Raw genomic sequence first — 26936 nt, forward strand, 5'->3', positions numbered from 1 at the left:
TAATTTATTAATGTCTGTTTTATTGTAATTTGTTCAAACCCTTCCATCACTATCCTCAAATTGATTAGAAAATCGACACGTGTATCCAAAACGTATGTTTCTGCAATATACCTGGAGTGGGAACTTTTACAAAGAAAGAATTTAAAAACCTTAAATAAATGCTCCAAAACATCAAGGATAAATGTTAAATGTTTAAGTGTCTGTCCCTCTAAATTATTCACAGTTAAGTTAAGTTAGATTTTGATGATTTTGAAGATTTGCCCAGTGATTTTATTCTGATATTAATCTCAAGGAAACTCTGAGCACCTGGCAGCATTTTGAATCGGAGAGAGAAACAGTATGGAGGTTTATCAGTAATACCAACAATGAGCTGCACAAAGAAGTTATTTTCAACAGCATGGACAGCCTGAGAACTGAACTCGAGCATAACAAGGTGTGTATCTGCGGTACATGTGTATTTGCATGCATAAAGTGTTTGTTCTGTATTCCCTCATATAATACTTCTTTCATCTGTAGGAGCTCCTCACAAAGGTTGAGGAGTGCTCTGTGCGAGCGGATCTCCTCCTGGAAAAGGCAGCAGACATTCAGCTCGGTCCGAAAAACCAAACTGTTCTTCTGGAGCATGCCCAGACCACCAGAGAAGCAGTCGCACAACTTCAAGACCACCTGAACAAGAAGTATGTCCATCCTTATCCCAAGCCCACTGAATTATAATGGACTATGCTGTAACCTCCTCAAAAAAACCTGATAAGACTAAATGATTGACAATCAGATTGTAGTGTTTGCTTGCCTGTTCTCATCGCTACAGTACCTCTATGTATACAACATGTCTTTTGTCTGCCAGTGTTGTCCAGGTGGAGATGATGTGTATGTGGTGGGAGCGCTTCAGCAGTGAATCAGAGGGTTTCTCTCAGTGGATCAATGAGAGAGAGAAAGAGCTTGAGGCTGTCAGCTCCACCTCCTCCCTAAATCCTTTGGACAAACACATCATCACAGTGGAGGTTTGACTGCACACTTTATCTTTCACAACTTCATCAATCATCTTCTGGTATTAACAACTGAAAATGCATCATCCAAACACTTTGTTGTTCATCCCAGTAAAAAAGATTGCTTTCTGGCCTTGTGCAAGTAGTGCAGAGTTTTGGGGAGCCCTGAGAGTTATTACGGTTAAGATGAAATAAGATTTTATTTTTAATGAAACCCTAGGGGGAAATTAGGTCGGAGCTGCAGTGAAGATACAGAAAATAAATTGATCATATTGAAGGAAGTATAATCTAGTTTGACAGACGACAACCTTATCACTCAAGGAAAACATTATAGATAACAGGATTTAAGAAATCCTGCAGCTGCCATTTGGTTATTTGTGAGTTAAAAATTCATGCATCCAGAAACAGCAACGTTGGTTGTTTTTTGTTCCATCATCTGCCCTAGAATTTTACCTGAAGAGACAAGACTTTCATTGGTGATAGACACAGGAATCTATTGAGATGAAGCAAAGTCTTATCACATGTTTTTTTCAATAGTTTTTCAGTTTATCTTGTTCATTGTATTACTCCCAACACAAGCCTACTTTACTTTCTTCCTGATCAGTGTTCCTCTGCCGTTGCATCCCTACAGGCTGTGGCAGAAGGTTTAGAGGAGAGGAAGGCAGCTCTGGCCCACATGGAGGCGGACTCTGACGCTCTGTCTAGGTTTGTGACCCCTGGAGAGGCTGGACGTATCCGCACACAACTCGCACAGATGAGGCGCTGCTGGGAAGAGTTGAAAGGGAGAGCAGAGCAGCTGGGAGGGCAGCTCATCCAGAGCGCCTCCTACTGGCAGAGATACAATGATAACTTTGAGCAGGTATGCAGCAACACAATAGGGTGGTGCAGGAATTGAGAATTAAGGTACATTGTTGAGTGCATGTTTTCTCATTGTCAGTGCAAGAAGGCGATGAATGACGTTAAAGGGAAGCTCGACTGTCCTGTCACATACTGTTCATCATCAACTGAGACCTACAAGAGCCTCCAGGATCATATGGTAAGATACAACTTAATGAATGCCTTAATATGATTATTTGTAATTATTTATTTGAAATGTTTTGTTTATAGTTTTCTTTTTCTTTTCTCATACCGAATCTATATCAACATTTCTTTCCTGTAATCTCCAGTTTGACTCAAGAGTTTACTTGTTAAGAGTTGATGACAAGCGCATATCTGCTTCTTCCAGGAGGTCTGCCAGGCAGTTGAGCAGCTGAACCCCAGGCTGATGGCTTTGTGTTCAGCCATGAAGAGGCTTGGAGAGGGCAGCCAGCTGGAGGAAGAGGTGGCTAACCTCCAGAAGCAACAGGGAGAATTTTTGGAAAAGGCAGCAGAAAAGCAATCTACGTTAGAGAGCCTTCTAGCATTGTGGCAAAGGTAGGGTTAACAGTTTTATGTGCCTTTGTTAATAAATTGTTTTGAAGGTTGGGGCATATGCCAAAGAAATTAATCTGCTAAAATGAAAAAAATATCACTTCACATGAATATTTATCTGAAATGTCAGAATCCCAAACAAGTGTCTGTTATCGTGTAAAAAGTCCTCTGTTTGTTCATCATGAGCTTACCTAAGATTGTATCCAGGATGCATTGCCAGCTGCTGTGATGCCTAGCTGTGCTCACAGTAGTGCTCTCTACCTTGTGTGTGTCCCTTAAACACTTACAGGAGGTGTGTTTGTCAATTGAGGAGTTTGTCACATTGCACAAACAAATGTTATCTGGCTCAAAAGGAACCCATGTATCTTATTGTGATTGTATAAACATCGCAGTGTCCTTTTTATTGTCCCTGTGCTCTTCCTGCTGAATTCTTCTTTCTATGCCAATTTCCTCTTATATTCCCTTATCTTTGTGTGGTGTGTAGAAGCGAGAACCTGTCTTTGACTCAGCCTGTCTGTCCCAGTCAGCCTTAGCCTTTCTATTCTAATAATATGCTTCTCTCATCGCTTTCTTTGATCACACAATAGACTTGGAGAACAGATTGGAGCAATTGTTTCTCTCTCTTTTGTCTAAGTCACGTTTAAGTCAGTGACTTTTCTTATAATAATCAAATTATATTATTGCTGCTCAACTTCAGCTGAGTTCATACAGAATGTGTCTGTGTGTGTCGCTGAGTCTGTGTGAGTCTGTGTGTTCCTCAATCTTCTCCCCTGCAGGTATAGTATACAGTATGAGTGATTACTGGCAGCAATGGGTGCTCTGGCAAGATATGGTTGTCCTATTATGACCCTGTCCCTGATACTGAGGCTTGCTCTGATAATAACAAAGAACCACACACTGTACAGTGTATGTGTGTGTGTGTGTGTGTGTGTGTGTGTGTGTAAACAGAATGCTACTATCAATCTATTTTTAGATCAGTATTTTATTATAATCATCTTCAGAATGGTGCTGCATAAATTGTATTTCATTTGAATTCATTTGTCTGTATTGTCTTGTCTCTGCAGATTTGAAAAGGAGAATTCGTCCATGAAAAGCTGGCTGAACAGGTGTGAGGCTGTCTGCTGTCCAGACACTGACCTGCTTTCTGCAGACAAAGAAAAACTCAGGAATGAACGACTAAACGTGCAGGTGAATCATTTTAATATTTCTGGCTTGTTATTCACTGACTATTATATTTGCATTTTGCGATGGTGTTTTTTCTTCCCTTTTTTCAGTTTTAATTCACTGTTTCTGGCAGTTTTTGTGTTGCTTCATTTTAAAATAATTATTCCCCCATCCAGGAAATGCAGGGAGAGACGGGATCCTATGAGGCTCTTCTGCAGGGGCTTGTGAATCTCGCCCTGTGTCTGTACCCAACAGCTTCTGAAGCTCGTATTGAAGAGCTGAGCTACGATCTCGCACAGCTAGAGGAGAGATGCACCTCTGTGAAGAACAGCATATCACACCGGTAACTCTCTCGTTTAACTTTTCATACACATGTCTTATTATTTTACTTTATCCATCTGTAATTGGACCATTGAAATGCTGTGGTTCGATTCAGTGGTGTTTGTTTTGTTTACGTATACTACTATTGTACCATTAATCGCTGTAATTATCTCAGTCTAAACTGCCTGTCTCCCCTCTTTTAGACTTGAGCTGCTGCAGTGTCAATTGTCAAAGCTGGAACAATTTGATCAAGCACTGCTGACTCTTACCCAAAGGATTGAAAACTTCCTGTCTGGCTTGAGAAGCTCTTCCCAGGTTGATATTGCTGATCTTGAGGCTGCAATTAGTCAGCTGAAGGTGAGAAATCAATATTATGCTGTCAACAAACATGTCCTTTATAGGTTTTGTCTTTGAGAGTAGTTAAAGTAAGCAAGTTTTTATTGATTGCTGTACGAGCTAATCTAAATGTGTCTAATTGAACCATCTTGTTGCAGGAGCATGAGGTGCAGCTACAGGCACATGCATCCCTGAGAGAGACTCTTCAGCAAAGAGAATCCTACCTGCTTTGCTGCTCCACCTTGGAGGCCCAACAGCAGCTTCAAGGCTGGAGAGAGGACTGCCTGCAGCCCCTCAGTGAATCCCAGCGCCTCCTGCTCCTCCGTAATGAGAGCCTGACTGAGTTGAAGACTTTTCTTGAGAAGCATAAAGCTGCAGCCCATACTGTGCTCTGCCTTCATGAGGCAGTGGAGGGCCGGGGGAGCTGGGACCGCTCCAAAGCAGAAGAGCTGCACTGTGGAATAGGGGAAGTGGCTAAAGACGTGGCCAGGCTCGAGGCCGAGGCAGTCGGGTTGGATGGGCAGCTGAGCAAGGCGCACCTTCACCTGAGCGGTGCAGAGATGCGGGGCCACAAAGACGTGAGCCACCCTAAGGGAAGAACATCCTGCAGGGGACAGGCAGTAGCCCTGATGATGGCTCTAGAGGAGGTGCAGAGGGGTGTTGGATGGAGGCAGAGTGAAGCAGATGCTTTAGGAGCATTATGGACCTCCTTCAGGGAGAGGAAGGAGGAGGTGATGAAGAATTTGAACAAACTGGAGAATGAAGCGAGGCAAGAGGGGGCCAGAGAGAGCACTGTACAGGCCTTTCAAAACAGGTTTGTAAATGATTATCAACACAATTCAGGCTCATAAATATATAAATTGTTGTTCCTAAAACATAAAAACACCCTTTTTGAGGAGCAAATAATGATAGTAACTTTAAGATTAACAACAATTGAAAGAGTTGTCCTCCATATTGATGAATATACTTTGTCACTTTCAAGTGCATCCTCTAAGCTTTTCATTCACACAACTACTGCAAGCCAAACTCTGAGAGTATTCCTATATAAATGGAGCCCAAATATCATTTTAAATGTGAAAAAATGTATACAATATGTTGGAATCAGGGTTGTAATCCCCATTGTTGTTTCCTGCATCTATTTCTCCCAGACTGCGTTTTTTCGTCCAGCTGGAGGATGAGCTCCAGTCCCTGCAGCATTCCCAGAGGTGGTTAGAGGAGAAGGGGAGCCAGCTGGCCCTCAGAGACAGTGAGCTGGCTGGGGAGGCTCTCAGGGAGGTAGCGCTGGTGAAGACTGCCTGGGAGAGCGTCGAGACTCTGATCAACAATGGGTAAAGAAGGCAGAGAGGGACTTCGACTCATTCTCATTTGACTTTTCTAAATGTATTTCACTATGTTTGTTTTTGGTCCTACTGTGCAGAATATTCAATCATTTTAAATATAGAAACACGACCGGTAAACAGTAGTTGCCAAGAATGTTTTCTTCATTTCATATCCAGTGCAAATTGATATGTCTCTTTTCTCATGTAGTCAGGAACAGAGTGGAGGTGTGGTCGATCTTCTCCGCCAGTTCCACCACCTGAAGTCGATCCTCACCACTGTTGTGGAGAACGCTCAGGCTGTTGCTCACAATCTGCCCGACCACAACCACAATGCTCAGGAGGCCAAAAGGACTTTTACAAGAGTTAGTACAACTTAGAAAACTATGAATTGTTTTGGATATTTCTTTCCGATAATGCAGTTCTTGCAAAACATTCCTAGCTATGATCCAGACATCAAAGTAAATGGGTGTCAAGGTCAACCGAGGTATGTTAGGACAGATATTCCTTTCTTCAAATTTTTGTTATATTGTGTATAATTAGTCTATATCTTTCCTGATATACACACTGGGGACATATACACAACAATTTGTTTTTGTTTTGCAAACATGTGCACTTTGTAATCATGCAATTATTGATTTGGATATTTCAGAATGTAATATGCATGTCTTTTCCTGCAAACTCTCATGAACAGAATTGCATTTCAACAACAAACCCCTTATACCTGTTCATACAGTATCTCTCCCTCTAGTGGCGGCCTGTTGTCATTCCTTCTGTTCTCTTCCCTGTCTCTTTAGCATGACACGATGCAAGCCGAGCTGAGAGAAAAACAGGAAGACATGGACCAGCTCATCAGCGCAGTGGAGGATCTTCAGAGGGAGCTGGAGAAGGTTCCCAACTCTGATGCGAGCTCCCTACAGAGAGACATGGAGACGTTAAGGGACCAGTGGCTGGAGGTGGGTGGTAGTCAATAACCCATGCACCTGTTTTGTTAAAGAGGGCCTGATAGTGAAAGTTACTGGGCTTTTTATTCAAACAAATGCATAATGTATCCTAGATCTACCTAGTCAGGCATGGTGAAATAATACATTTGTCTCATTAATTAATTCTCCTTTTACGCACACGTGGTCCTTCATGAATACTCGCTGTAGCTGAAACATGATAATGACTTTGAAGAGTATGAAAAGATTGGTGGTGTTGTTTTGAGTTGAGAAATCAATTTTATCTTCCAGATTACAGCTTTGCCAAACACTTGTGCTCTGCCTCTTTTAATGATATTTATTTCAGTTTTTCCCTTTTTCCATTTTCTCCTCTTGAGGGATTTAGTTTAAGGGGCTGCTCAGCTGTCACAAATGAGACAGAAATACAAACACGTCTAGACATGTTATCTGCCTTTCTGTCTCCCCCTCTCTCCCTTCCTCTCTCTCACTTTTCATCACCACATCTGTCAAACCAATTAAGCCTTGTTTTCCTTCCATCTCCCAGTTAAGCATACCATCCCTTGTTAAAGAGAGGGAAAACTAAACACAAAGAGGGAGGGAGGTCCGACCTCTCCTGTTGATTGAGACGTATTCTTTGCTATACTCCTTTAGGTCTCAGAGAGAATACAAACCAACACAGAGAGACTGGGCTACTGTGTATCTCTGTGGGATGACCTGAAATCCATGGAGCAGGATATTAACCAATGGGCCGCCAACTCCATCGCTGATCTCAATGACAGTGTTTCCAATCTCAGTGATAAAGAGCAGACAGAAACCCATCTTGCCACCTTTCAGGTCAGAGCACACTGGACAGTATGCATGAAAGAGTGTGTGAAGGATAATGGTGTTGTAATATTCAGAATGAGTTCATAGCAGGTGCGATTTCATTGAAATTTGTGGCACTTTTAATCTACAGGCTGAGGTTCAGAAGAGGGAGCAGAGGCTGGACGCCCTGCAGGAGAGAGTGGCAGAGCTGAAGGAGCGAGCCAAACTGCAGGAAACCCCGTTACAGATGCAGGTACAGAAGACAAATTTGGAGGATTTTGTTGAAAATATTACAGCAGATAATTATTTACCAACTGTCCTTTATACCCGGGATTTCAAATACTATTGCAAAACTAAGCCTGATGTGGAAATACAAACACAAGTGCTTATAACATGAACCTAAAATAAATGTAAACATATTTATATGGAATTTTGGTTTTATAACCAGCTCTTGGAGTCAGACCTGAGGAAGAAAATGGCCCATGCACATGAGGTGTACAACCAGGCCAAACACACTTTGACCTACTTCAGTTTCCAAAAGCAGCGACTGGAGGACCTCATGTCCCAGATGGCAGAGCGGCTGGTAGCTGTTGAGGGTTCCTTATCTGACCTCACTGAAGCTACTTCTCCTGAAGACATTGGTACAGTTAAGGTAGGACACCTTCAATGTGATACAAGAACACAATCATTCCAGACCTAAACATATTGTACAGTATATAGAACAATAATACTTCTAATAAAAAATGAGTGTATTATCCTATGAAACTAAGTATTGGTTTTTATTTGTTAACAAATCTACATAGGGCGTGGGTCCTTTCCCACTAAGTTCTTCATGTTTCACCACCATGTTCCTACAGTAGTCCATAATGAACAAAACAAACACTGGCGGTAGACAGGCATTTCATGTTTTTATTAAGTTAGCTGCAACCTTTTTTATGTACAGGACCTGCAGAGCGTTGTGCAGCAACAGAGGGCAGACATGGACTCGGCTAGAGATTCTCTGAGTGCCCTGTGCAGATCTCACCCCTCTCAGGAGCTCTCCTTCCTCTCCTCTGACCTCACCTCCATCGCCAAGAGAACAGAGGCTGTGGCCCAGCGCTGCGCCAAGACCAGAGGCAGCCTGCAGGATGGGCTACAGCTCCACTTCAACGGTAAGAGATATGAATGTGGAATTATGGGGACACTGATGTCTTTAGCACATACAGAGGAGACAAAATATTATAGACTGTTTCTTTTTTTTTCTGGGCTGCAAGACGTATCAGTACTATAGCAACATCACACAATGAGCACAGTGAGGAGTGAGAGTAACTTACTGACTTCAGTTTAATTAACGGCCACAAGACATTTGTTGATACTTTTGCGTGAATAGAGTGACTGAACAGTTTCATATATGAATCAATAAACTGTTTACCTTTTTAAGGTAAGGCCAAACTGTCCTGACTTAAAGTAAACTAGAAACCTGAAAAAAACAGCATGATGTTGATACGACTTAATATGTTAAAAACTAACAATGACCTTTGACAAAGGATTAAGACTGGATACGAAACAGCTGACATAATGAACACTATAAAACCACTGAAAGTGGTTTTCCTCTAAGGAGGAGTACATATTTAATAGCACTTAAAATCTCATAATCATCCCATCAAACAGTGCACAACTACATGATGCATTGTCATTCGTTCGTGTTAGTGGTGCAACAGATTTAGAGTTGATTATCCTTCATTTCTCCCCAGGGCACACTCAAACCGCCCACTGCACTCCACTGACACACACTGTCTGGTACACTGGTGCGCTCTCATTGCTCAGACACACACCTGTGCCACGGAGAGTAATGTCGCTCTCGTCACATCTGCTCTCGAGGGAGTCATTTTGGGCTTGTTGCCAAGGCAACCCAGCGCTGCACAGCATTGACACACCCACACTTCCCATCTGCCTCAACACATCGCCTCTCGTCACTCTCCTCCCTTCTTTACTTTTAAAACCTTGCTTTTATTTAACCATACTGTCTTTCCAAGCAGAGCTCGTCCAAGACTTCCACTCCCGGCTCACAGACGTGAAGTCGGTGCTGAAAGAATGCTCTAACCAATCAGGAGACGTTGCCATCCTTCGAGCCAAGTTGCAAAGACTAAAGGTAACGTTTCACTTTATGTCATACTTTTAAATGTATTTACAGGCCTCTAAGGTTCCTGATAATACTGACTTGCTGTCAATCTTTGACACACCAAATCATGTAGTATTGTCAGTTAACAGGTGCGAGTAATGCTTGTAAAAATGAATTTCATATCGTCAACATTATTTACTTTTATTCATTTCTTTAGGAAGGTCATCAAAAAGTCCTGTCATGTGTCGTTAATGCTTCATTGGATGAAACTTAATCTGGGCTTGAATAAAACAAACATTTTGGGACTTATAGGAGATGTGATGGAAGTACAAATACTCCCAAAGTCTGACGTTATAACTTGTGTTGCATACTAAAAGATTGTTATACACCTAGTTCTGATGGCTCTTTCTCTAATTGAAATGTGCAGGATCATACACGTTTATAATAACTAGATATTTGACCTCCTACATCAACAGGTGTCAGTGGAGCGGACATCAGAGGGTGAGGAACGTCTCTCTAAGGTCTGTGAGGAGGCCGAGAGGCTCCAGCTCCACCTGCCTAAAGCTGGAGCGGCACAGACCCAGGAGCATCTCTCCTCCTGTCAGAGGGAGTGGAGGAAATACCTGGACAGCTGCTCTCAGAGCCGACGAGACTTGGAAGAGAGCATTGACCTTCTCGAAAAGTGAGTCTTCACTCTTGTTGTGTGCTGTGTGTATGTGAAGGAATTTGAATTAAATATAAAAATGCATCCACTCCTTTCCAGCTTTAATGACTGTGTGGAGGGTATAAGAGACTGGCTGAAGCAGATGGATCTCATCCTCAAGAGAGAACGTGTTGTTGGAGTGGAGTGCCAGCAAGGAGCCCCAGACCTCGCAGAAGAGCTGGAGAGGATGGAAAACCTCCATAAGGAGTTGCATGCAAGAAGGTATGTATATAGTATGTGGGTGTTTGAGGCCAAATGTTATACATGCCATAGCGTGGGCTGTTAAATGTTCTTCACAATAACATATCACTGTCTCTTGCAAGGGAGTCCATCGAGCGTCTCTGCCAGGAGGCCCAATCTCTGTCTGAAGCAGGCCGCGGGTCAGGAGGAGAGGTCAGAGTGACAGGCCAGCTCCAGATGGAGCACCAGGCCCTCCTAAAGGCATCCAGGGAGAGGCTGCGGGGCTGCCAAGAGAGCCAGGCCTTTGGAGAGACCCTACAAGGGGTTTGGGCCTGGCTGGAGGAGATCCAGGAGAGACTGGGGACAGTAGACAGCACCATGGGGACCAAAGAGGAGTTAGAGCAGAGGCTGGAGACTGTGCAGGTGAGAGGCATTGTTCTTTTGCTAGTAATTTCCTCAAAGTTGTTCGAATCTTTAAGAATTTACACATTCACAGTTGGTTTTTTTCTAAACTAATCCATTTTGAATATATAAAGGTGTTAACAAACTAACAATACGACTTTTAATTAATAATAATTGAACAAAAAATCAGATTTAAAATTAAACAAATTATTCTTTTTGTAACAGAATTTGTCTAATCTCTAAAAAGGAAGGTAACTTATAAAGCCTGTACTGCATCCTCTGCAAGCTTGTTTCATGCTTTTACTGTTAGTGTGGATGACATGCTCAGATGAAATATAATATTAAGCTTTTTGGGGAGTTTTCTATTACAGTTGTTCTGGTTAACACAAGAGGGGGCTGTTTGCATGAGAAAGTTTCCACATATCTGATATCTAAATAAAGTCCAATCTGACCCCGCTCTGTTTGCACAGGACATCCTGCTTTTGAAGGGGGAGGGGGAGGTCAAGCTGAATATGGCGATGGGTAAGGGTGAGTTGGCCCTGCGCAGCTACGGACCCCCTGGACAGGAAGTAGTCCGCTCTCAGCTACAGGAAGTGGAGGATGCTTGGGCCACGCTGCTTGTGACTGCCATGAGCTGCCACAGGTAGACCGCTCCCTTTATTCCCTCACCTGGAATTTAATTTGATGGCCTGCTCTGGGCTCTGTGTGTTTCTAAAGAAGTGGTCCCGCCTTTAACATAACATTCTATCATCAATACATCAATTGTATTGCATTTACAGAACATTGAACAATTAAAACCCATAAACACATTTTTATTTAACCATTTTTGATTCTTTGCTTTTTAAATGTGCTATTAAAATGTACCCCTGGATATTTCAGAGGCCATTTACCTGTGTGCCAAAAAATCCTCTCTGTCAGGATCAGGTCATTTTCATCAGGATAGATTGATGTCTCAATGTCATTAATTACCATTAGGTTACATTCATAATGAGAAGTATTTGTCTCTTTTTGTAACTCTGATTGATGTATCTGATTTAGAAGGTTATTTCCTGTGTGTGTCCGGTGTGTGTGTGTGTGTGTGTGTGTGTGTGTGTGTGTGTGTGTGTGTGTGTGTGTGTGTGTGTGTGTGTGTGTGTGTGTGTGTGTGTGTGTGTGTGTGTGTGTGTGTGTGGATCTGTCTGTATGTGTGCATAGCAGCATGCGCATGCTTCATTTTTGTGTGTTTTAATTGAGCAATTATGGCCCCTCCAACAGAAAATTGATCTCATTATGGACTAAGTGGTGGATGGCAAACAGTGGGTCACACATGGGGTGTGTTTTTTTGTTTTAAGGGGAAGGGAATAACAGGAGGCGAAGGGTAGCAGGTGAAAAAGAGGTGTGTGTGTGTGGGTGGGTGGGTGGGTGGGTGTATGTGTGTGTGTGTGTGTGTGTGTGTGTGCGTGTGCTAATGTACAGTATGTGCATGCATGTGGGAATATTAGCGTTATTTTGTCCATGCAGGGGTAACAGATGGCCAGCATAAATGTGGGTGTGAATGTTAGCCTGTATGTGTATGAACCAGGATAAAGGGGATGAGCCACTAAGCCAGTATTACAGACAATTTAGATTTCTTGGCTATATCATGGGTATGAAATATATACCGTACCTATATTTAACAGTAAAAACACAGACGGTGTATTTATCTTGAGTATTTTACAGTATGTACAGATTGTATGTACCAACATTTAAAGTAACCAGATTGCATTCACATTTAAATAAAGCGTTCTTGTTGAACTACTCTCACTTTTTGTTGAAATTGTGTGTACATTTGCATACTGTACTGCTCAAAGATAAGAGTATTCCGATCAACAAAAGTTCAACATTCTGTTATAAAAAAAAAACTCCCCACATGTTGGGTACGCCACATGTTTATTCAGATGAACTCTGTTTACCCAAAACGTATAATTCCCATATGTGCCGGTTACATACCAACACAGAGATCTATTGTCTTTCCTCCAGTCGCCTAGAGTGGACCGTGACGCAGTGGGGAGGTTACCTGGAGGGTGCTGCCCAGCTGCGGTGCTGGATGGAGGCTGTAGAGAGGGAGGTTCGTGCCCCTCTCACCCCCCAGCCCGGGCCCAGAGAGAAGGCCTCGCAGCTGGAGAGACTCAGAGCTCTGCTGGCTGACCTGGAGGACCACCAGGTGGCGCTGTCAAGCCTGGAAGAAAAAGCCAGAGAACTGTTTAAAAAGACTGGCGATGCAAGTTTTAATCATGGCGCCCGCACCCAGCTGCAGGTGCAGTTTGATGACCTCACAGCGTTGGTGGAGGTGTGATTTTACTTTATCTAAAAAAATCTCCTCAGCTACCATACTATTATAACAATACTACTCACTACTGAATGAGAGCATTGTTAACTGTTTGTGTCTTTGTTTTTAGGAGAGAGTACGTCTAGCGCAGGCTGTTGTGTTGGAACACCAAGCGTACCTGGAAGCTGTGAGGGAGCTCACTGATTGGCTGATGACTGCTGGAGAGGAGCTGCATCACTGGTCTGATACATCAGGAGACTCTGCCTCCATCAAAAAGAAGCTGTCAGAAGTGAGGGTAAGGAAGAAATCCCCTTGTTGATGCTGGTTGACGCTCCTTTTGTTTTCTTTGTTTGCGCTATTGTCAAGAAAATAAAAGTAAATAAAACAATCCTGAAAAAAAAAATCTGATCCATATGTTGACAGATAATAGTATGCCAAATCTGACAGGAGACAAGCCTATTATGCTGTGGACATAGAGGAGCTGTTATTCCATTACTGTGGCGTTATTGTCAAAGCGAAGCAGACTGCTCTATTTGAACTTAATGTATTTTAAATCAAATGTGTCTCTCCATGTTAAAAACAGTCTCATATCAAGGTCCATTGAGTGGACGTTTCAATCATCTCACACACAAATGTAGCAGCAGAAGGATCTGCACAGTTGTCGTGAGCTTTTTTTTTGCCAACAGCCAAGGAGTAAAGTTTTTGTGATTACTGTAGCAATTTAAGCAGTCGCTAATTACATGTGTAATTGTAATGGTATTACCTTCATTCAATTAGCATTCTACACCACAAGAGTACACAAGAACAATGATGCGACCCAGTGATTTGTACGGCATCTGTTTTCATTTTCAGAGTCTATAAATGAAGCAGTAAGTAATGTTTCTCTGAATTTAAACTGCTGTCAGTTTAGGTCTTACACATGCCTTCAGGATGTGTTGTAGTACAAAACTTCACCCAGTTTATAGGTTTTGTCTGTTGCTAAGGTAACTGATTGCTGAATTATCTGAACCCATCTAATCTTAATGGACTCCTGCTATGAAGGAGGGCAAACTATGTAGGGAATTGGAATTGGTTTTGAATTTGTTTTACATATCACAGCAAAGTATCTCAATCTCTCCCGGCACATTTTACAGCCACTAAGTCGCTCTATTACTATGTAAAACGGTAAAAAGAGAAGAGCAGTGCAATTAAGGCCTAAGCTTTTCCCTGTTCTATAATTCTGCAATTAAGGAGGTGAGAAAATATGTGAGGAGATATTGATTTGCATATAAATTTCACACAGGGGCCCTAATTATCACATTATATATATCTGTGTTTGTAAAGCCGCAGTGTGAAGCATTTCAGTAGAAGAGCTGATGATTTGTTGTGTATCCAAGCTAGTTGCGCCGTTCTCATTTTCCATTCATGGTTTCAAGGTTAATGTGTTGTCTTTCTTCTCACACACAAAAATTATCAGCTACTGTTTTTTTCCCTTTTGTAATCCATCACTTCAGTGCTATCACATCACACTGAAGTGTTTTCTCTTCACACCCATTTCTTCTCAAGTGCTACCTTTCACACAGAATATAAGAGACGTGGGGGGGGGGGAATACAGGCGGAGGATGAAATTAGTTATTGTGAGAGAATACTCTGATAGCAAATAAAAATACAGGACATCAGAAGTAAAGCTTCAAAGGCAATTTCAAAGAGCATGAAGGGATGGAGCAGGAGATATGTGAAGTCTATGTAGGCAGCTTTAAATAGAATCGGAGGTTGCTGTTTCCGTAGCCACAGTTTCCGTAGCAACTTTGTCTCTTATCTACCCTCCCATCTCTTCAGGAGCGCGTTGAGTGTTGGCTACTGGAGGGCCGAGAGCGCCTCAGCCGAGTGCGTAGGAGCGCAGCGTCCACGGCGGAGCATACTGCAGCGGGAGGCTGCGAGGCCATGGACAGACAGCTGGGGGCGCTGTCCCAGGCTCTGGAGCAGTGGGAGGGGGCCGCACTGAGGGCCAGGGATGGCCTGGAGGGGGCCCTGGCCGCTGCTGCAGCCTCAGAGGAGGAATATGAGCGCCTGACGGCCCAGCTGGAGGATGAGTTAAAGGAGCTGGATGGACGTCTGAGGGGGTGGAGCCAGGAGCTGATTAAAGCTGAAGGGTGGAGCAACGGCGAGGAAGCAGTGGAGGGATGGCAACTGGCTAAGGTATGAGATTTAAATAAATGCAAGCTTAACGTCTGAATTATTCACTCTTATTTACTCTTATTCACGGCTAACAATAGTTTATTCAAAAAATAATAAATAATAAAAACTCTGTTCTAGGGAGAATTGGGTTGGCGACCTGTGATGTATAAAAACCAGTCAGTGGCGGCTGTGCAGCATCTTACTATGTTAATTTTAGAGAAGGTGATTAACATTGTTTAATGGAAAATACTAACAGGCAAACACATTCACACACACACACTGTGTAGACATGCATCCTCTGCATTCAGCTCGGCTGTCAGTAATTATCCATTCTATTTGTAAATCCTTAAAACAGATTAGTTTGTAAATCAGCTTTACTGGGATGACAAAGGAGTGACAGCTACAATCCCATCAATTTCCCTTGTTTTCTCCTCAATCTGTCTTCTGTCCTCCCTACCCCTCCCCCCTTTGTTTATTTTGTGCCATTATTTTCCACTATCTCTCCCTCCCAAACATTCCCGCCATTCAATTCCTTCGCCTTCCCCTTACTTGTTTGAACTGAAGTGTACAGTGATGTCTTTCTCGACTGCGGGGGTTATTTCTTAGATGCCCTCGCTCCTCACCTCCCCTGCTGCTCTGTTTCTAACCTCCACAGGATGTTTACAGTGGGACAATTTCTCTGTATTGTCAAGGCCATAACAGCATGCACACCCTCACACTCCTCGGCGGGTTTCTTCAGCCATGCCTTTCTCTGGTTTCCCTCAATTTGGGACTGTCAAAGAGCAGAGGAGGAGTCTCCCCCCTCCTCTATTTCTCTCTCTCCTCCTCCTCCTCCAACCGGTTTCCTGTGTCCAGCCTTGTTTTCGTTACGCGCTCGTTTGTGTGCGTTTGAACCAATCGCGCATCTGTGACGGCTGACAGCTGAATTCCACCGGGAGAGAGCGTGAGAGAGTGAGAAGGATGAAAAATGTGTGAGAGGCAATGAGTGCAAGGAGTGGGAGGAGGGAGAGAGAAAGAGGAGAGAGGAGGGAAGAGAAAGTAGAAGAAGGAGAGGAGGAGGGAAGAGAAGAGAGCAACGGTTACAGGAGAACAGGGAAGAGGGAGGGTTGTGTATTGGTCATACGTCAGAAAGACAACAAGCGAGCGAGAGTCATACAGAGAGAGAGAGAGGGAGAGCTTTTACATATTTCATGGGACAGGATTTCATGACTATGTGAGTGCAGAATGTGAGGCACGCTGAGGAGAGCGGGAGAACGTTATCCAAGGCTCCTTCCTGCCACACTGCTCGAAGAACAGAAATGCTATTGTACAAGCAACACTGTGAGTATGTGTTGGAGCGTGTGTGTGTGACAAGAGCTAAAAAGACGAAGACAGGGTGTGAATAGGAATGCGAGTGCACTTATTGAAGAGTGTCATGTAGATCCGTTGGGTGCTTGTCTCTCCTTGTCACGCACACACACACATTGAGCCAGCTGGTGTGTGTGTTTTGTGTTGTTTAGGATATACTGGAGGGCTTGCAGAGCGCCGAGCCGATGGCGGAGAAGTTGAAGGGACAACTCAACGACCTGGTGCGGTACTCCAGAGACCTGGGCTCACAATCAGACCGAGTCACTGCACTTATCAAACAGCACAACAGGTGAGAGGACATTTTTCTGCTTGAGTAAACAGCGTGGCGTGGAAAATACTTTGCTTGTTTTCATTATGTGGATTTGAAATGAAACTGAGAGAGCTGGGTGATAACTTAATATTGCCATCTATGGATCTTCAGCGGATTTTGAATGCTAAATCATTTAGAACAAACTGTGATTAAAAACGTCTTAATGTAAACAAAACCTACTTTTTTTTACACCTAAGAATTGTTTTCTCAACATTGCTGCTTGCTTAATTTTATAATTCCTGTCTATATTTCTGTGTTTTTCACTTAAATTTGCCATATCTTGCACATAATTATACCATGCATAACACACAGAGTTCTCCCCCCAAAAACACCCCTCACATGTCAGAGTGGGCAGGGTAACTGCACAGTTTTACAAGCTTATTTGTGTTAAAAGAGTGTGCTTGTGTGTGTGTGTGTGTGGCCATCTCGCACAGAGAGGTTGTTGTGACGTGTGTCAGCCAGACGAAAGCTAAAGGTGCCAGAGATCAACCGAGCCACCGGTTGCTATGCGACATCCAAGCACCTTCCTTCACCTCTGCTTGTTCACGGTGTTTGTTACAGTTTGTGTCCTCCACCAGTTTAATTTTATGCAAGACTGAGTGTAATTTGAGGGAAATCAGAAACATGTGGAGGTTTTTTTGCATGCCACCTAATTGCCTGCTATTGTTCATTTGGTTGGTTAAGCACTTGCTTGTGAAACACGCCATGCAAAAAAAAGACATGCGTGCACAAGTATAAACATACAGTAGCATGAATTATTTATTTATATAATAATATGCATTTATGTAATGTTTACCCCTCAAAATATTGTAGTGGAGTAGTGGAATAAAGCACTGTGACAAAAAAATATTGGCAGACAGCCTGAGTGAGGTCAACTTGTTGGAGATGTTTGGCGGGTTAATGGCTTTGGCTGCTCATTGGCAAAAACAGCACCCTTCCTCATTCACTGCACTTTTTAGTCAATAGCAGACTTGGCCTGTGCGCTCTTTGCACCTGTCCTGCATTAAGCACTGTGGAAAAAAGAGCAAAGGGAAAGACGTAGTAAAAGTAGAGTAGGAGGAGAGGAAGTAGAGGTGGAAAAGGCAGTTTCAGAGCACATGCCAGATTTCTGCCCGTCACAGCGCAAAAAACTGCTTCTTCCAATCACATGGCTTCCTCAGTGTTATACACTTTCATGCTCTTATCGCATTATTAAAACTCAAGGGTGTTTGTGTCTATTAGTGTGTGCCAATAGAAGGTTGTGTGTGTTTTTTTCATGCCTCCCTCTGGGCAGTAACCCCTGCTCGAGCAGCTGTGCACCTAGTTGTAATCCTTTCCCTCACTTCCAGACTCCCCCCTTTAACATTCACCCACTGCCTACTATGTATGAAACCCAATGACTCTTTTCCTTTGTTGTCCTACTTGTGCACATTATGATTTTGCATTCTCTTAACAGTAATTACGTTTTTTTTTGTGCATTGGAGGTTTAATTTTGCCTGTAGTAGAAAGAAAAGTACTTTTTATATAGCATGTGGATTTTTCTTCAGGGGAAAGGAATTAGTGATCTTTCGAAAATATTTGAATCTTTCCATGTTTCTCTAATGAATCTGTTACCTTTACCATGCTGTAGTTGCCATGTACAAATAACACAGCAAGTGAGAATTCAAACACTGACAATAGAAATGTTACATTTAACTTAATTCCAGGTTTGTCGCTATTGTCCAATATCAATGTTCCGGTCGACCAATGGAGCTGAATTAATTACTATTCACTTTCAAATGTAACTTGCAGTTTTTAATGATTAAGCCTCCCACCATTATTCATTCAATATTAAAGTATTAGCTGTCACCTCTAAAGGAAACCTCAACATTTTTAATTTCAGTTTTATTCAACATGTCTGCTCAAAGTATTTAAAAACTGTATATTAAATGTGCCTCACCTAGCGTCAAATTATCATCGGTCCAGATTGTGGCTGTACTGTGTAGTTCTAGCTTTATACTCTGAGGGATATATGAACAATAGAAATTATTTTGTATCCTAGTGAAACTAAAATGTCAAAGTGTCCCTTTAATATATAATTTAGCTTCATTGTAACCTTTCCCTCACACTCTATGGAGTCCCTGCCATATCCCTTCATTCTCACCCTTTTTCTTACAGCATCAATCTGTCAACCCCAGTTTTGTACATCATGTCACCCCTGTGAACTCTTGCCCCACTCATATGTTGCCGCTCAACCCCTTCCTACGCAGCAAACCCTCACCACCATCCCCCACTCTCCGCATTCGCCCCAATGCTCATTCCTTCCACTTCACCCGCTTTGCCATTTCTCCACCTGCCCGCTTCTCAGCCCTGCTCATCTCCCAGGCTTCCCATTGGCCTCCTCCATTGTACATGTACAGTGTGTAAGCATATGCACGTGTCCTCTTTGTTTTGATGAGCACATGGACAGTAGACAGCAAACACTTCCTCTGGTCCTAACCCCTTTCTTTCTTTGTTCACTTCTACTAGGATTTCAACTTGTGAACAGCATGTTAAATCCTCTCTCTTGTCCTGCAGCCTCAGTCTACGTGCATCTAGGGAGTGTCAAAATAAGGAGCGCTTGTTGGAGCAGAGGTTCCGGGCAGCCTTGAGAGACTTCCAACAGTGGCTGGTCAACGCCAAAATCAGCACCGCCAAATGCTTTGATGTTCCACAAAGTGTCGCAGAGGCCTCCACTGCTCTGCTGAGGATCCAAGTAAGAGATATCTTTTCCCAGAGTGGACGTCTGTTAAATTCCTACTACGTTCTTAATAATATGTGCAGTCCTGTGGCTTTTTTGGTCTGCACATTGCAGGTATCATTTTGAAGTCAATCCTACTGCTTTTCCCAGTTTTGAGTCTCTTTATTGCTGCTTTGAAATATAAAGTGCATCCCTCCTGTTTCCCCAGGACAGACATACCAGATACAGGACAGCAAATATACAAATTGAATCACATTTTGGATTCAGGGATAGAAAGTGGAAGACTTGATATTTATTTGCATGTCACTGAATATTGCTTCTATTCCAGCCTTTTGAGAAAGACCTGCATTTTTAATAACTTGGGTTGCACGAAATATAATAAAACTCATTCATTCTCTAGTGTCTGACTGCCACCCAGAACCCAGACTTGGCTTTGTTGTCAAACATTATTGCCCATTAGCTCGCTCAAATGAGTCAGTACGGACTTCAAATCAAGCAGCAGGATAGTGAAGAAGTGTAATTTATTGACTTACATAAACTAGATTTTATTGTTTACCTGTTGAAAGATATAAATCAACCCTTTTGTGTGTACTGTCACTGTTGCTTGTGAAGTTCTAAATCCTCAGTTTGGTCTAAATCGACTGAGAAAAACCGGTGTTCATTTTAGTATCCTAGCATGGATTGAGCAGTCTTAGCAAAGATTGCTACTACAAAGGAGATTGCTGAAAGTGAAATGATGTAATAGTTAAAAAATCAATCCACTTTCAAGGGGGGTTGCTCAAGGGGATGTCTGTATTGACATGCCCACTGTTGAGTGTCCTCTGGTGGGCTTGCTGGAGTGGCGGGACCTGCCCAAGGCTGCATAAGCTAAAAGTGGGCACAAAGCCAAGAGGGATAAGAGAAAGCTCCACAGCGGGGTCTCTGTGCCATTCTCTTCAAAATATCTGTGTGTTTCTCGTTCTGAGAAGACTCTGTTTCTTTTTCTGAGAAGCTGGCAGGTGTAATAGTCTGGCAGCCTCTTAAGAGCACCCCAGGGTCCTGGCCACGAGTCAGGTGCTGTCGTTTAAGGTAGTCCCCACATCCCTGCACCAGACCGTTAATTACCTCTCACACACCTGACCATGTCCACCACTACATCACCACTGAGGAATTACGGTTACTGCTTTGAGCGGAGCTTAAAGAGTGATTCTACACTAATAATGTGCAGAAGTTGATTTCATTGCTACATATTTTATTCAGTGCGAGCAGTACATGAGGATTTATAATTTAATCAACAGTCACACAAAGAGGGAGTTCAGAAAGTCAAAATCACATACGGTTACTTTTAGAAATCATTTTACAAAAGCATATGTGCTCCATTAGAAGTTTCTAGTGTAGCCTTAAGGATAAGCAGGAATGTCATAGGGTACATGGCAGTGAAGGAGAGAGGAATATTGAAGCGGAGCATGTTTTATTTATTATTGACTTGGGGAGGAATGTGGAACAATGTTTCCACATGGCTGACCTCCAGGAGGGCAAGCATGGGAGGGGTGGGGGCATCCATTGTGTCATGCTTAATTGGTAGTGTACAGATACATTGGCAGGGGGAGAATGGTAAGTGTGAAGAAAACTGATTGAAAAGAGAAGGGAGAGAAAGAGAGACGAAGAAAAAGCATGGACTTTCTATGCCTGCTTTTGGCTGCACTGTACTAAATCTGTGTATGTGTGTGTGTGTGTGTGTGTGTGTGTGTGTGTGTGTGTGTGTGTGTGTGTGTGTGTGTGTGTGTGTGTGTGTGTGTGTGTGTGTGTGTGTGTGTGTGTGTGTGTGTGTGTGCCCGAAGCTGTAGTGTGTGTGTAAGTGATGTGCTGACTGCACAGATGGTGGAGTAGTCCCTGCTGCGCTACTGTCATCGACTCAGCTCTGAAGGCGGGGGTGTGTGTGGGGGTGTGTGTACATTTTCTGTGGGTGGGTACGAGGAGCTGTGTAAAAACCGACACATTTCAGACTCGCTGTACTGTCCTAATCTGTGATAGCCTCCCCGGGTCAGCCCCCTCCTTCTGCCCACGCATATGGAATTAGTAATGGCTCAGTCTAATTACTGCTTTTGACAGTGGAAAGTGAGATCCCAGGACACAGGGAAAATAAATCTGTTGGCCATGTAGAAAATGGCCATATTGATTTCAGTTAGCCATCAACCGTAGCATCAAAAGTGGACGACAAAAACAAGTTGGGTTTTGTTATTCAGTCCATTTTTCCTCCTTTCACTGTCACACTCTCCTCCCTTTGTGTGTGTGTTTGTGTTAAATAGTCACAGTTCCTTTGTCTTTGTCTGTGTATCCCCACAGGAGTTTCTGAGTGACAGGGAGCATGGCCAGGCCAGGCTGGGTACAGTAGGGGCCAGCGGGGAGCTGCTGATGGCTGTGGTGTCCAAAGACAGAGTGGAGGGAATCAAGGCCAAGGTGGCAAACACCAGAGAAGACTGGACGAGTCTGATGAATAACCTGCAGCTGAGGGAGGATGCACTCAAGGTTAGTTAAAATTCAGCTTTGTTTGCATGCCGCTTTATTGTCTCATCTCCCCAAAAAAGAAAAGACAATCTGCATCGCAAGGTTTCTATATTTTTAAATATCTGTTTACAGTTTGTGTCTTTGTTCCTGTTGTTTAACTCTTAACTGGCTCTTTTTTATGGCATACTGTAGGTTATTTAATTGATTTTGAGTATCCACATAGAGAGATTTGGATTTGATATGCATCTTATATCTACTGTCAGAGAACAACAAAAAACTAATGTCAAGTATCAACATGCTTTCTTGAATTAACTGAGTTGTTTCAGTCTGTTTACAGTCAGTTTACATAAGAACTTCTGTAGTTGTTATTGACAACTTATGTGTAACATCTCTAGAACCTGCAGTCCCAGATGACAGAGTTTGAGGCCAGTGCTGAGCCTCTGCAGGACTGGCTAAACAGAACAGAGGTCAGAGTTCAGGAGAGCAGCGCCCGGCTACACGACCTTCCAGCCAAGAAACAGGAGCTCAGCAAACTGCAGGTATTGTGGAGCCAGAAGGCATGCAGTTACGCTGTCTAGGTTCTTCAAACTGCAGATATCTGATTCTGAATATTGCAGCTCTCTTAAAATGAAATTACCCCTGTAATTATAGTGGTTATTCATGGGTCTATCCTCCTAGCTTTACAGTTTTATTATGGTCACTCCTTAAAGCAATATATTTCCATAATGTACGATCTGTGTGCCTTTTACACACTCTCAGTGTAATTTCCTCTCGTCACTGAAGTAAACCATTTGATGACACCAGAAATTGAGTATTAAGTAGATTTTCCAAGGATGCTTAATAGTTGTAGCTCTCAATCAGATATGCATCCCTAAAGTAGAATCTCAAATCAGCAGGGAAGAGAGAAGGACCTAATTACATTTGTCGTACACCACTGGATCAAAATAGAGCTGCGTCTTGACACAATAGTCAGAGGGAAAGTCCATAAATCTAATTAATTCTCCGTCTGTCACAGCTGAAGCGCTGCGTGGCTAAAAGGCCCTTTCCAGGATGCGATAACAGTCTCTGCCATGTCTGGCAGAAACAAAAAAGGAAGAGAGGCATGGAGCGTTCAAAAGATAAAACTGACAATAGAGTAAAAAACACATCAAGCCCATCTCAAAGCTCTGCCCTTATCTTTGTTGCTATTTTTGTATTTACGCGTCCCCCACTGTAGCACTTCTCCTTTTGTCAGGCCCTGCAAGCAATTACATTTTTCCCTCAGCACCTGAAGTACAATACAATACGCAGGCTTCACTGTCTGAACCTGTGTTGGCCAAATCCTCCTTACCTTCTTCAGATAAATACCCCGCTTACTTTTCAGTATTTTATCAGCCTTGTCCGCTTCCCCTCTGTTCTGAGCTGAAGTGTCTCACCAGATAACCGCATTTCTTTTCAAAAATGAACATCCAGAGAAATACTGCTGACGCTGTTTTTACGAAGTCTTTGTCCATGTATTCTTATGTGTTCTTGTTGCTCTGTCTTTTCTTGTGACATGTTAACCGAACCATGTGTCCCTCCTCTGTGCCTCTCCCACCTCCCTGCTTTGTCATCGCTTTCATGTTTTTTGTTGTTTCATTTTGTCCTTGACTCCACATTTTATGCTGCCAACACACAACCATCCACTCCGATGTGCTCCATTTCTTCTCCCTCCCAACTGTGATTCCCCACATCCTATTGCTCCTTCATCTTTATTTCTCCATTTTCACCTTCAACTTTTTCTCCTCCTGCTTCCTACTGACCCAGTGTGTACTGGAGGAGATGGCGGGTCGGGAGGCAGAGCTGGGCGGGCTCAGGGAAAGAGCTCATCGTCTTTGGGAGGGACAAGCAGCCGGCAAGGGATTCGTCCACCGTGTATCCCAGCTGTCGGCACAGTACCTAGCCCTCAGCAACTTAACCAAGGTAACTCCTGCCCTTTATGCTCCTTTACTGCACCTGTGCCTCTGTCTGAGAACTGCTGCAGTATGCTGAAATGCACCTTACTTGATTCATGTGCTAAAAAACTATGGAGCCTTCTGTACAGCCATGTTGTTAACTGTTCTCTGCTATTTGCTGTGTCATGCATTATTTCCCAGTTGCACATCAGTCACAGATTCTGTAATCAGCTTGCCTTGGCGTAAAATATTGCACCCAAGAAAGTCACGGTATCTTCGGTAATTTACCTGGGCAAGACAATACATTTTTCAACTCCGAAACGTCCTCGCAGCCTCATCAACATAAATAGGACTAAGGCTGTGCAGCTCACCTTTTATCCACTGAAGCACTTTTAAAATGCCAGGGCTGAAATGTGTCAGTGCTTCAGAATCTGACCTTTTCACTTTTCACTGTCTTTTCTATAATTGTATAAAGCGTAGTACAAAACATAGCACTGACCGCAGAGCACCATTATCTTTCCTGAGGACAATGAGAGTGCCACATGGTGATGAATGAGATGTGTTTACTTTTCCAGCTAGCTCAAGTAGGGCTATTTTTAGGTCCTCTTCTCTGCCTGACATGGAAACAGGAATGAAATGTCTTTAAATTGCCACTTGTAGATTGTTATTGCAGCTCTGTCTTTCCCCACTTTACAGATGTTAAAGATTTATGAGTGATTCCTTCAAACAAAACACATTGTGTGGATGCGGTAATTTTGGGGTGGGGAAGTCTCTGGAGATTTCAGTGAGGAAAAATAAAAGTGTAATCTCAAAAGCGAACAGAAATATATGAAGACACTGTTGTTGTGCAATGAATCAATAGTTTTGTTTGTTTTCAACTAACCCGTTTCTCAGAACAATTATAAGAAGAGTGTGTTTACAGTATTGTGCTCTGGTCTCTGAAGGACAAAGCCTCCAGGATTGAACGTATTGTCGGAGAGCACCGCCTCTTCTCTCAGGGCCTCAAAGAGCTCCAGGATTGGGTGTGTGAAGCCCAGAGGGTCCTCAACACCTGCAACACCACCACTACTGACAAGAGCGTGTTAGAGGACCGGATGTTACAGCTGGAAGTAAGGAGGAGGGACAAGAACGGTTGGGGGAACACAGCTCATTTTTCGGAGATTAGGCTATTGGTAAAATGTACACGCAAAAAGACTTGTGATGTTTCCCCATTATTACGCTTCCTTCATTCATGGAGACATTTACAATCAATTCCAGCCCCCAACTAGCTTTTCCAATTGGTATTTTTGTTGGTTTCTCTTGTTGCAAACATAACAGATAGCTGTCTGTTTCCTTCAAGCCTAGGGACTCCTAACAATAGTTTTACTAACTACTTTGGTTCCTCCACTGACTGCCATTTCAACAACTGGGGGCAGAAACTGCAGAAAAGTTTCATTGATTTTCTTTTTTTTTTGGGTTACTGATGATAGCTATTGATAGCTAATGGGGAAAACAAAAGTGCTATCCCTTTCCTGTTGTTTTCACGCCATGGTTGCATTTAATTCGTAGTAGTTTAGTTTAATCAGGCTTTCATCTTCCCTTGAAATCATCCCAGTGGCTGATAACATTGCAAAGTGAAATGAATGGTTTGCAGGGACAAATCTAAACACTGATTATTTAATTATTCTATTTTACATTAAGCAATCAAAATGACCAGGATTATCACTCCAGCAGTATCTTGACACAGATAATTCAGTTTTAGAATGTTGCATCATGATGTCAAGGAATCGTGCTGGGATTAAAACTACTAAAAAATAGTTTTAGACTATAGATCGTTATTTCCTGTCTGATCATTCCCCTCTGTCTGCAGGCCTTACTGGCTGCTCGTCAGGAGAGGGAGATCCAGCTAAAGATGCTCCTGACGCGGGGAGAAGCAGTCCAGAGGAACACTTCAGCTGAGGGGGTCCCGGTGATTCGCAAACAGATCCAGGACCTCAAAGACTCATGGGACTCCCTGCTCTCTGCCTCCATTCAGTGTAAAAGGTTGGTATCATAAAGCAATCAATTTCTCAGTCAGTTGATAAATGGGACTGGGAACTGTCTAGTTTCACTTGATTGATTTCGGTTAGTTGAAAGGTTAGCAGGACAATTAGATTGAAATGCATGTGTACGTTGTATGTGCATGTTTTGTGCTATGTTCCCTGTGTGTTAACTTCATTATGTTGATTCAACAGCCAGCTGGAGGGCGCTTTGTCGCAGTGGACCAGCTATCAGGAGGACGTAGGTCAGTTTGTGCTGTGGATGGACCGAGTGGAGGAGACACTTAGCTGCTCGGACAGACAGTACTCTGAGATGAGAGACAAGACCGCTAACCTGGGAAAGACCAAGGTATCCCATCATGCTTTTAATGGCTAGCCTTGAAAAGCCACACTCGCGTTTTCCCACCCTTTTTTGTTTGTTATTGGTTGTTTCATCAAGTAGAGGTTAGATGTGTTGTCTAATTGTGCATGTTCTTGAGCTTCACATATCTTATTTTATCAGATCATGTTTTAATGCTGGCTGTGCAATAAATTTAAAAAACCCTACAAAACCTCAACTACATCAGCAACTGTATGGCCTGTTTCTTGCGTTTTCAGGATGTTTTACACTTTTGAATAGAGCAGTTGTCGTTTTTTTCTCTCTTGTTTTTCGGATATTACGAAATGTGAACCTCCTCCTCTAAACTTGTGCAGTTACATACATTCATTCCCCAGAGCCTCCCAGTGAAGTTACATGTACTAAACTGAGTGTGTTTTTGTGTTCTCATTCAATTTCAGCTTCTCTATGAAGAAGTACTGAGTCACAGCAGTCCTCTGGAGACCATTGCCACGAAGGGATCCAATATGGCTGAACATTACACTACCAAGCAGGAGGTGCAGCAGCTGCAATATAGATACAACGCCCTCAAAGAGAAGGCCAAGGTACTCACGAAACAAAACAAATCATTATTTTATTTTATATATTTGAATAATACATTGATTTCCAGAATGTTTCTCTGAATACCCAGTTCCTGTTGTTTCAGAAATGTCAATAATATTCCCACAAATGACTTGTA

The 26936-nt window shown here is 42.9% G+C and overlaps 1 protein-coding gene across 1 annotated transcript in view; it reads left to right on the forward strand.

Moving 5' to 3' along the window:
• The window catches only part of syne1a (spectrin repeat containing, nuclear envelope 1a), a 114093-nt gene that overhangs the window by 24575 nt on the left and 62582 nt on the right, over positions 1–26936 (forward strand). Inside the window, exons 31-64 of the mRNA XM_063901626.1 lie at positions 293–433; positions 517–677; positions 845–1001; positions 1618–1845; positions 1924–2022; positions 2212–2399; positions 3461–3584; positions 3737–3903; positions 4085–4238; positions 4376–5031; positions 5366–5545; positions 5745–5898; positions 6331–6489; positions 7126–7308; positions 7430–7531; positions 7727–7930; positions 8222–8429; positions 9297–9409; positions 9856–10061; positions 10143–10304; positions 10406–10685; positions 11135–11307; positions 12663–12972; positions 13082–13246; positions 14770–15129; positions 16608–16744; positions 19301–19478; positions 21789–21971; positions 22346–22489; positions 23736–23891; positions 24808–24972; positions 25713–25885; positions 26077–26230; positions 26659–26802. Of these exons, the coding sequence (XP_063757696.1) occupies positions 293–433; positions 517–677; positions 845–1001; positions 1618–1845; positions 1924–2022; positions 2212–2399; positions 3461–3584; positions 3737–3903; positions 4085–4238; positions 4376–5031; positions 5366–5545; positions 5745–5898; positions 6331–6489; positions 7126–7308; positions 7430–7531; positions 7727–7930; positions 8222–8429; positions 9297–9409; positions 9856–10061; positions 10143–10304; positions 10406–10685; positions 11135–11307; positions 12663–12972; positions 13082–13246; positions 14770–15129; positions 16608–16744; positions 19301–19478; positions 21789–21971; positions 22346–22489; positions 23736–23891; positions 24808–24972; positions 25713–25885; positions 26077–26230; positions 26659–26802 (6468 nt within the window). The remainder of the gene's footprint in view (positions 1–292; positions 434–516; positions 678–844; positions 1002–1617; positions 1846–1923; positions 2023–2211; positions 2400–3460; positions 3585–3736; positions 3904–4084; positions 4239–4375; positions 5032–5365; positions 5546–5744; positions 5899–6330; positions 6490–7125; positions 7309–7429; positions 7532–7726; positions 7931–8221; positions 8430–9296; positions 9410–9855; positions 10062–10142; positions 10305–10405; positions 10686–11134; positions 11308–12662; positions 12973–13081; positions 13247–14769; positions 15130–16607; positions 16745–19300; positions 19479–21788; positions 21972–22345; positions 22490–23735; positions 23892–24807; positions 24973–25712; positions 25886–26076; positions 26231–26658; positions 26803–26936) is intronic.

The sequence above is a fragment of the Eleginops maclovinus genome, chromosome 15 (genome assembly GCF_036324505.1).
Source record: "Eleginops maclovinus isolate JMC-PN-2008 ecotype Puerto Natales chromosome 15, JC_Emac_rtc_rv5, whole genome shotgun sequence".
In the NCBI taxonomy this organism is placed as follows: domain Eukaryota; kingdom Metazoa; phylum Chordata; class Actinopteri; order Perciformes; family Eleginopidae; genus Eleginops; species Eleginops maclovinus.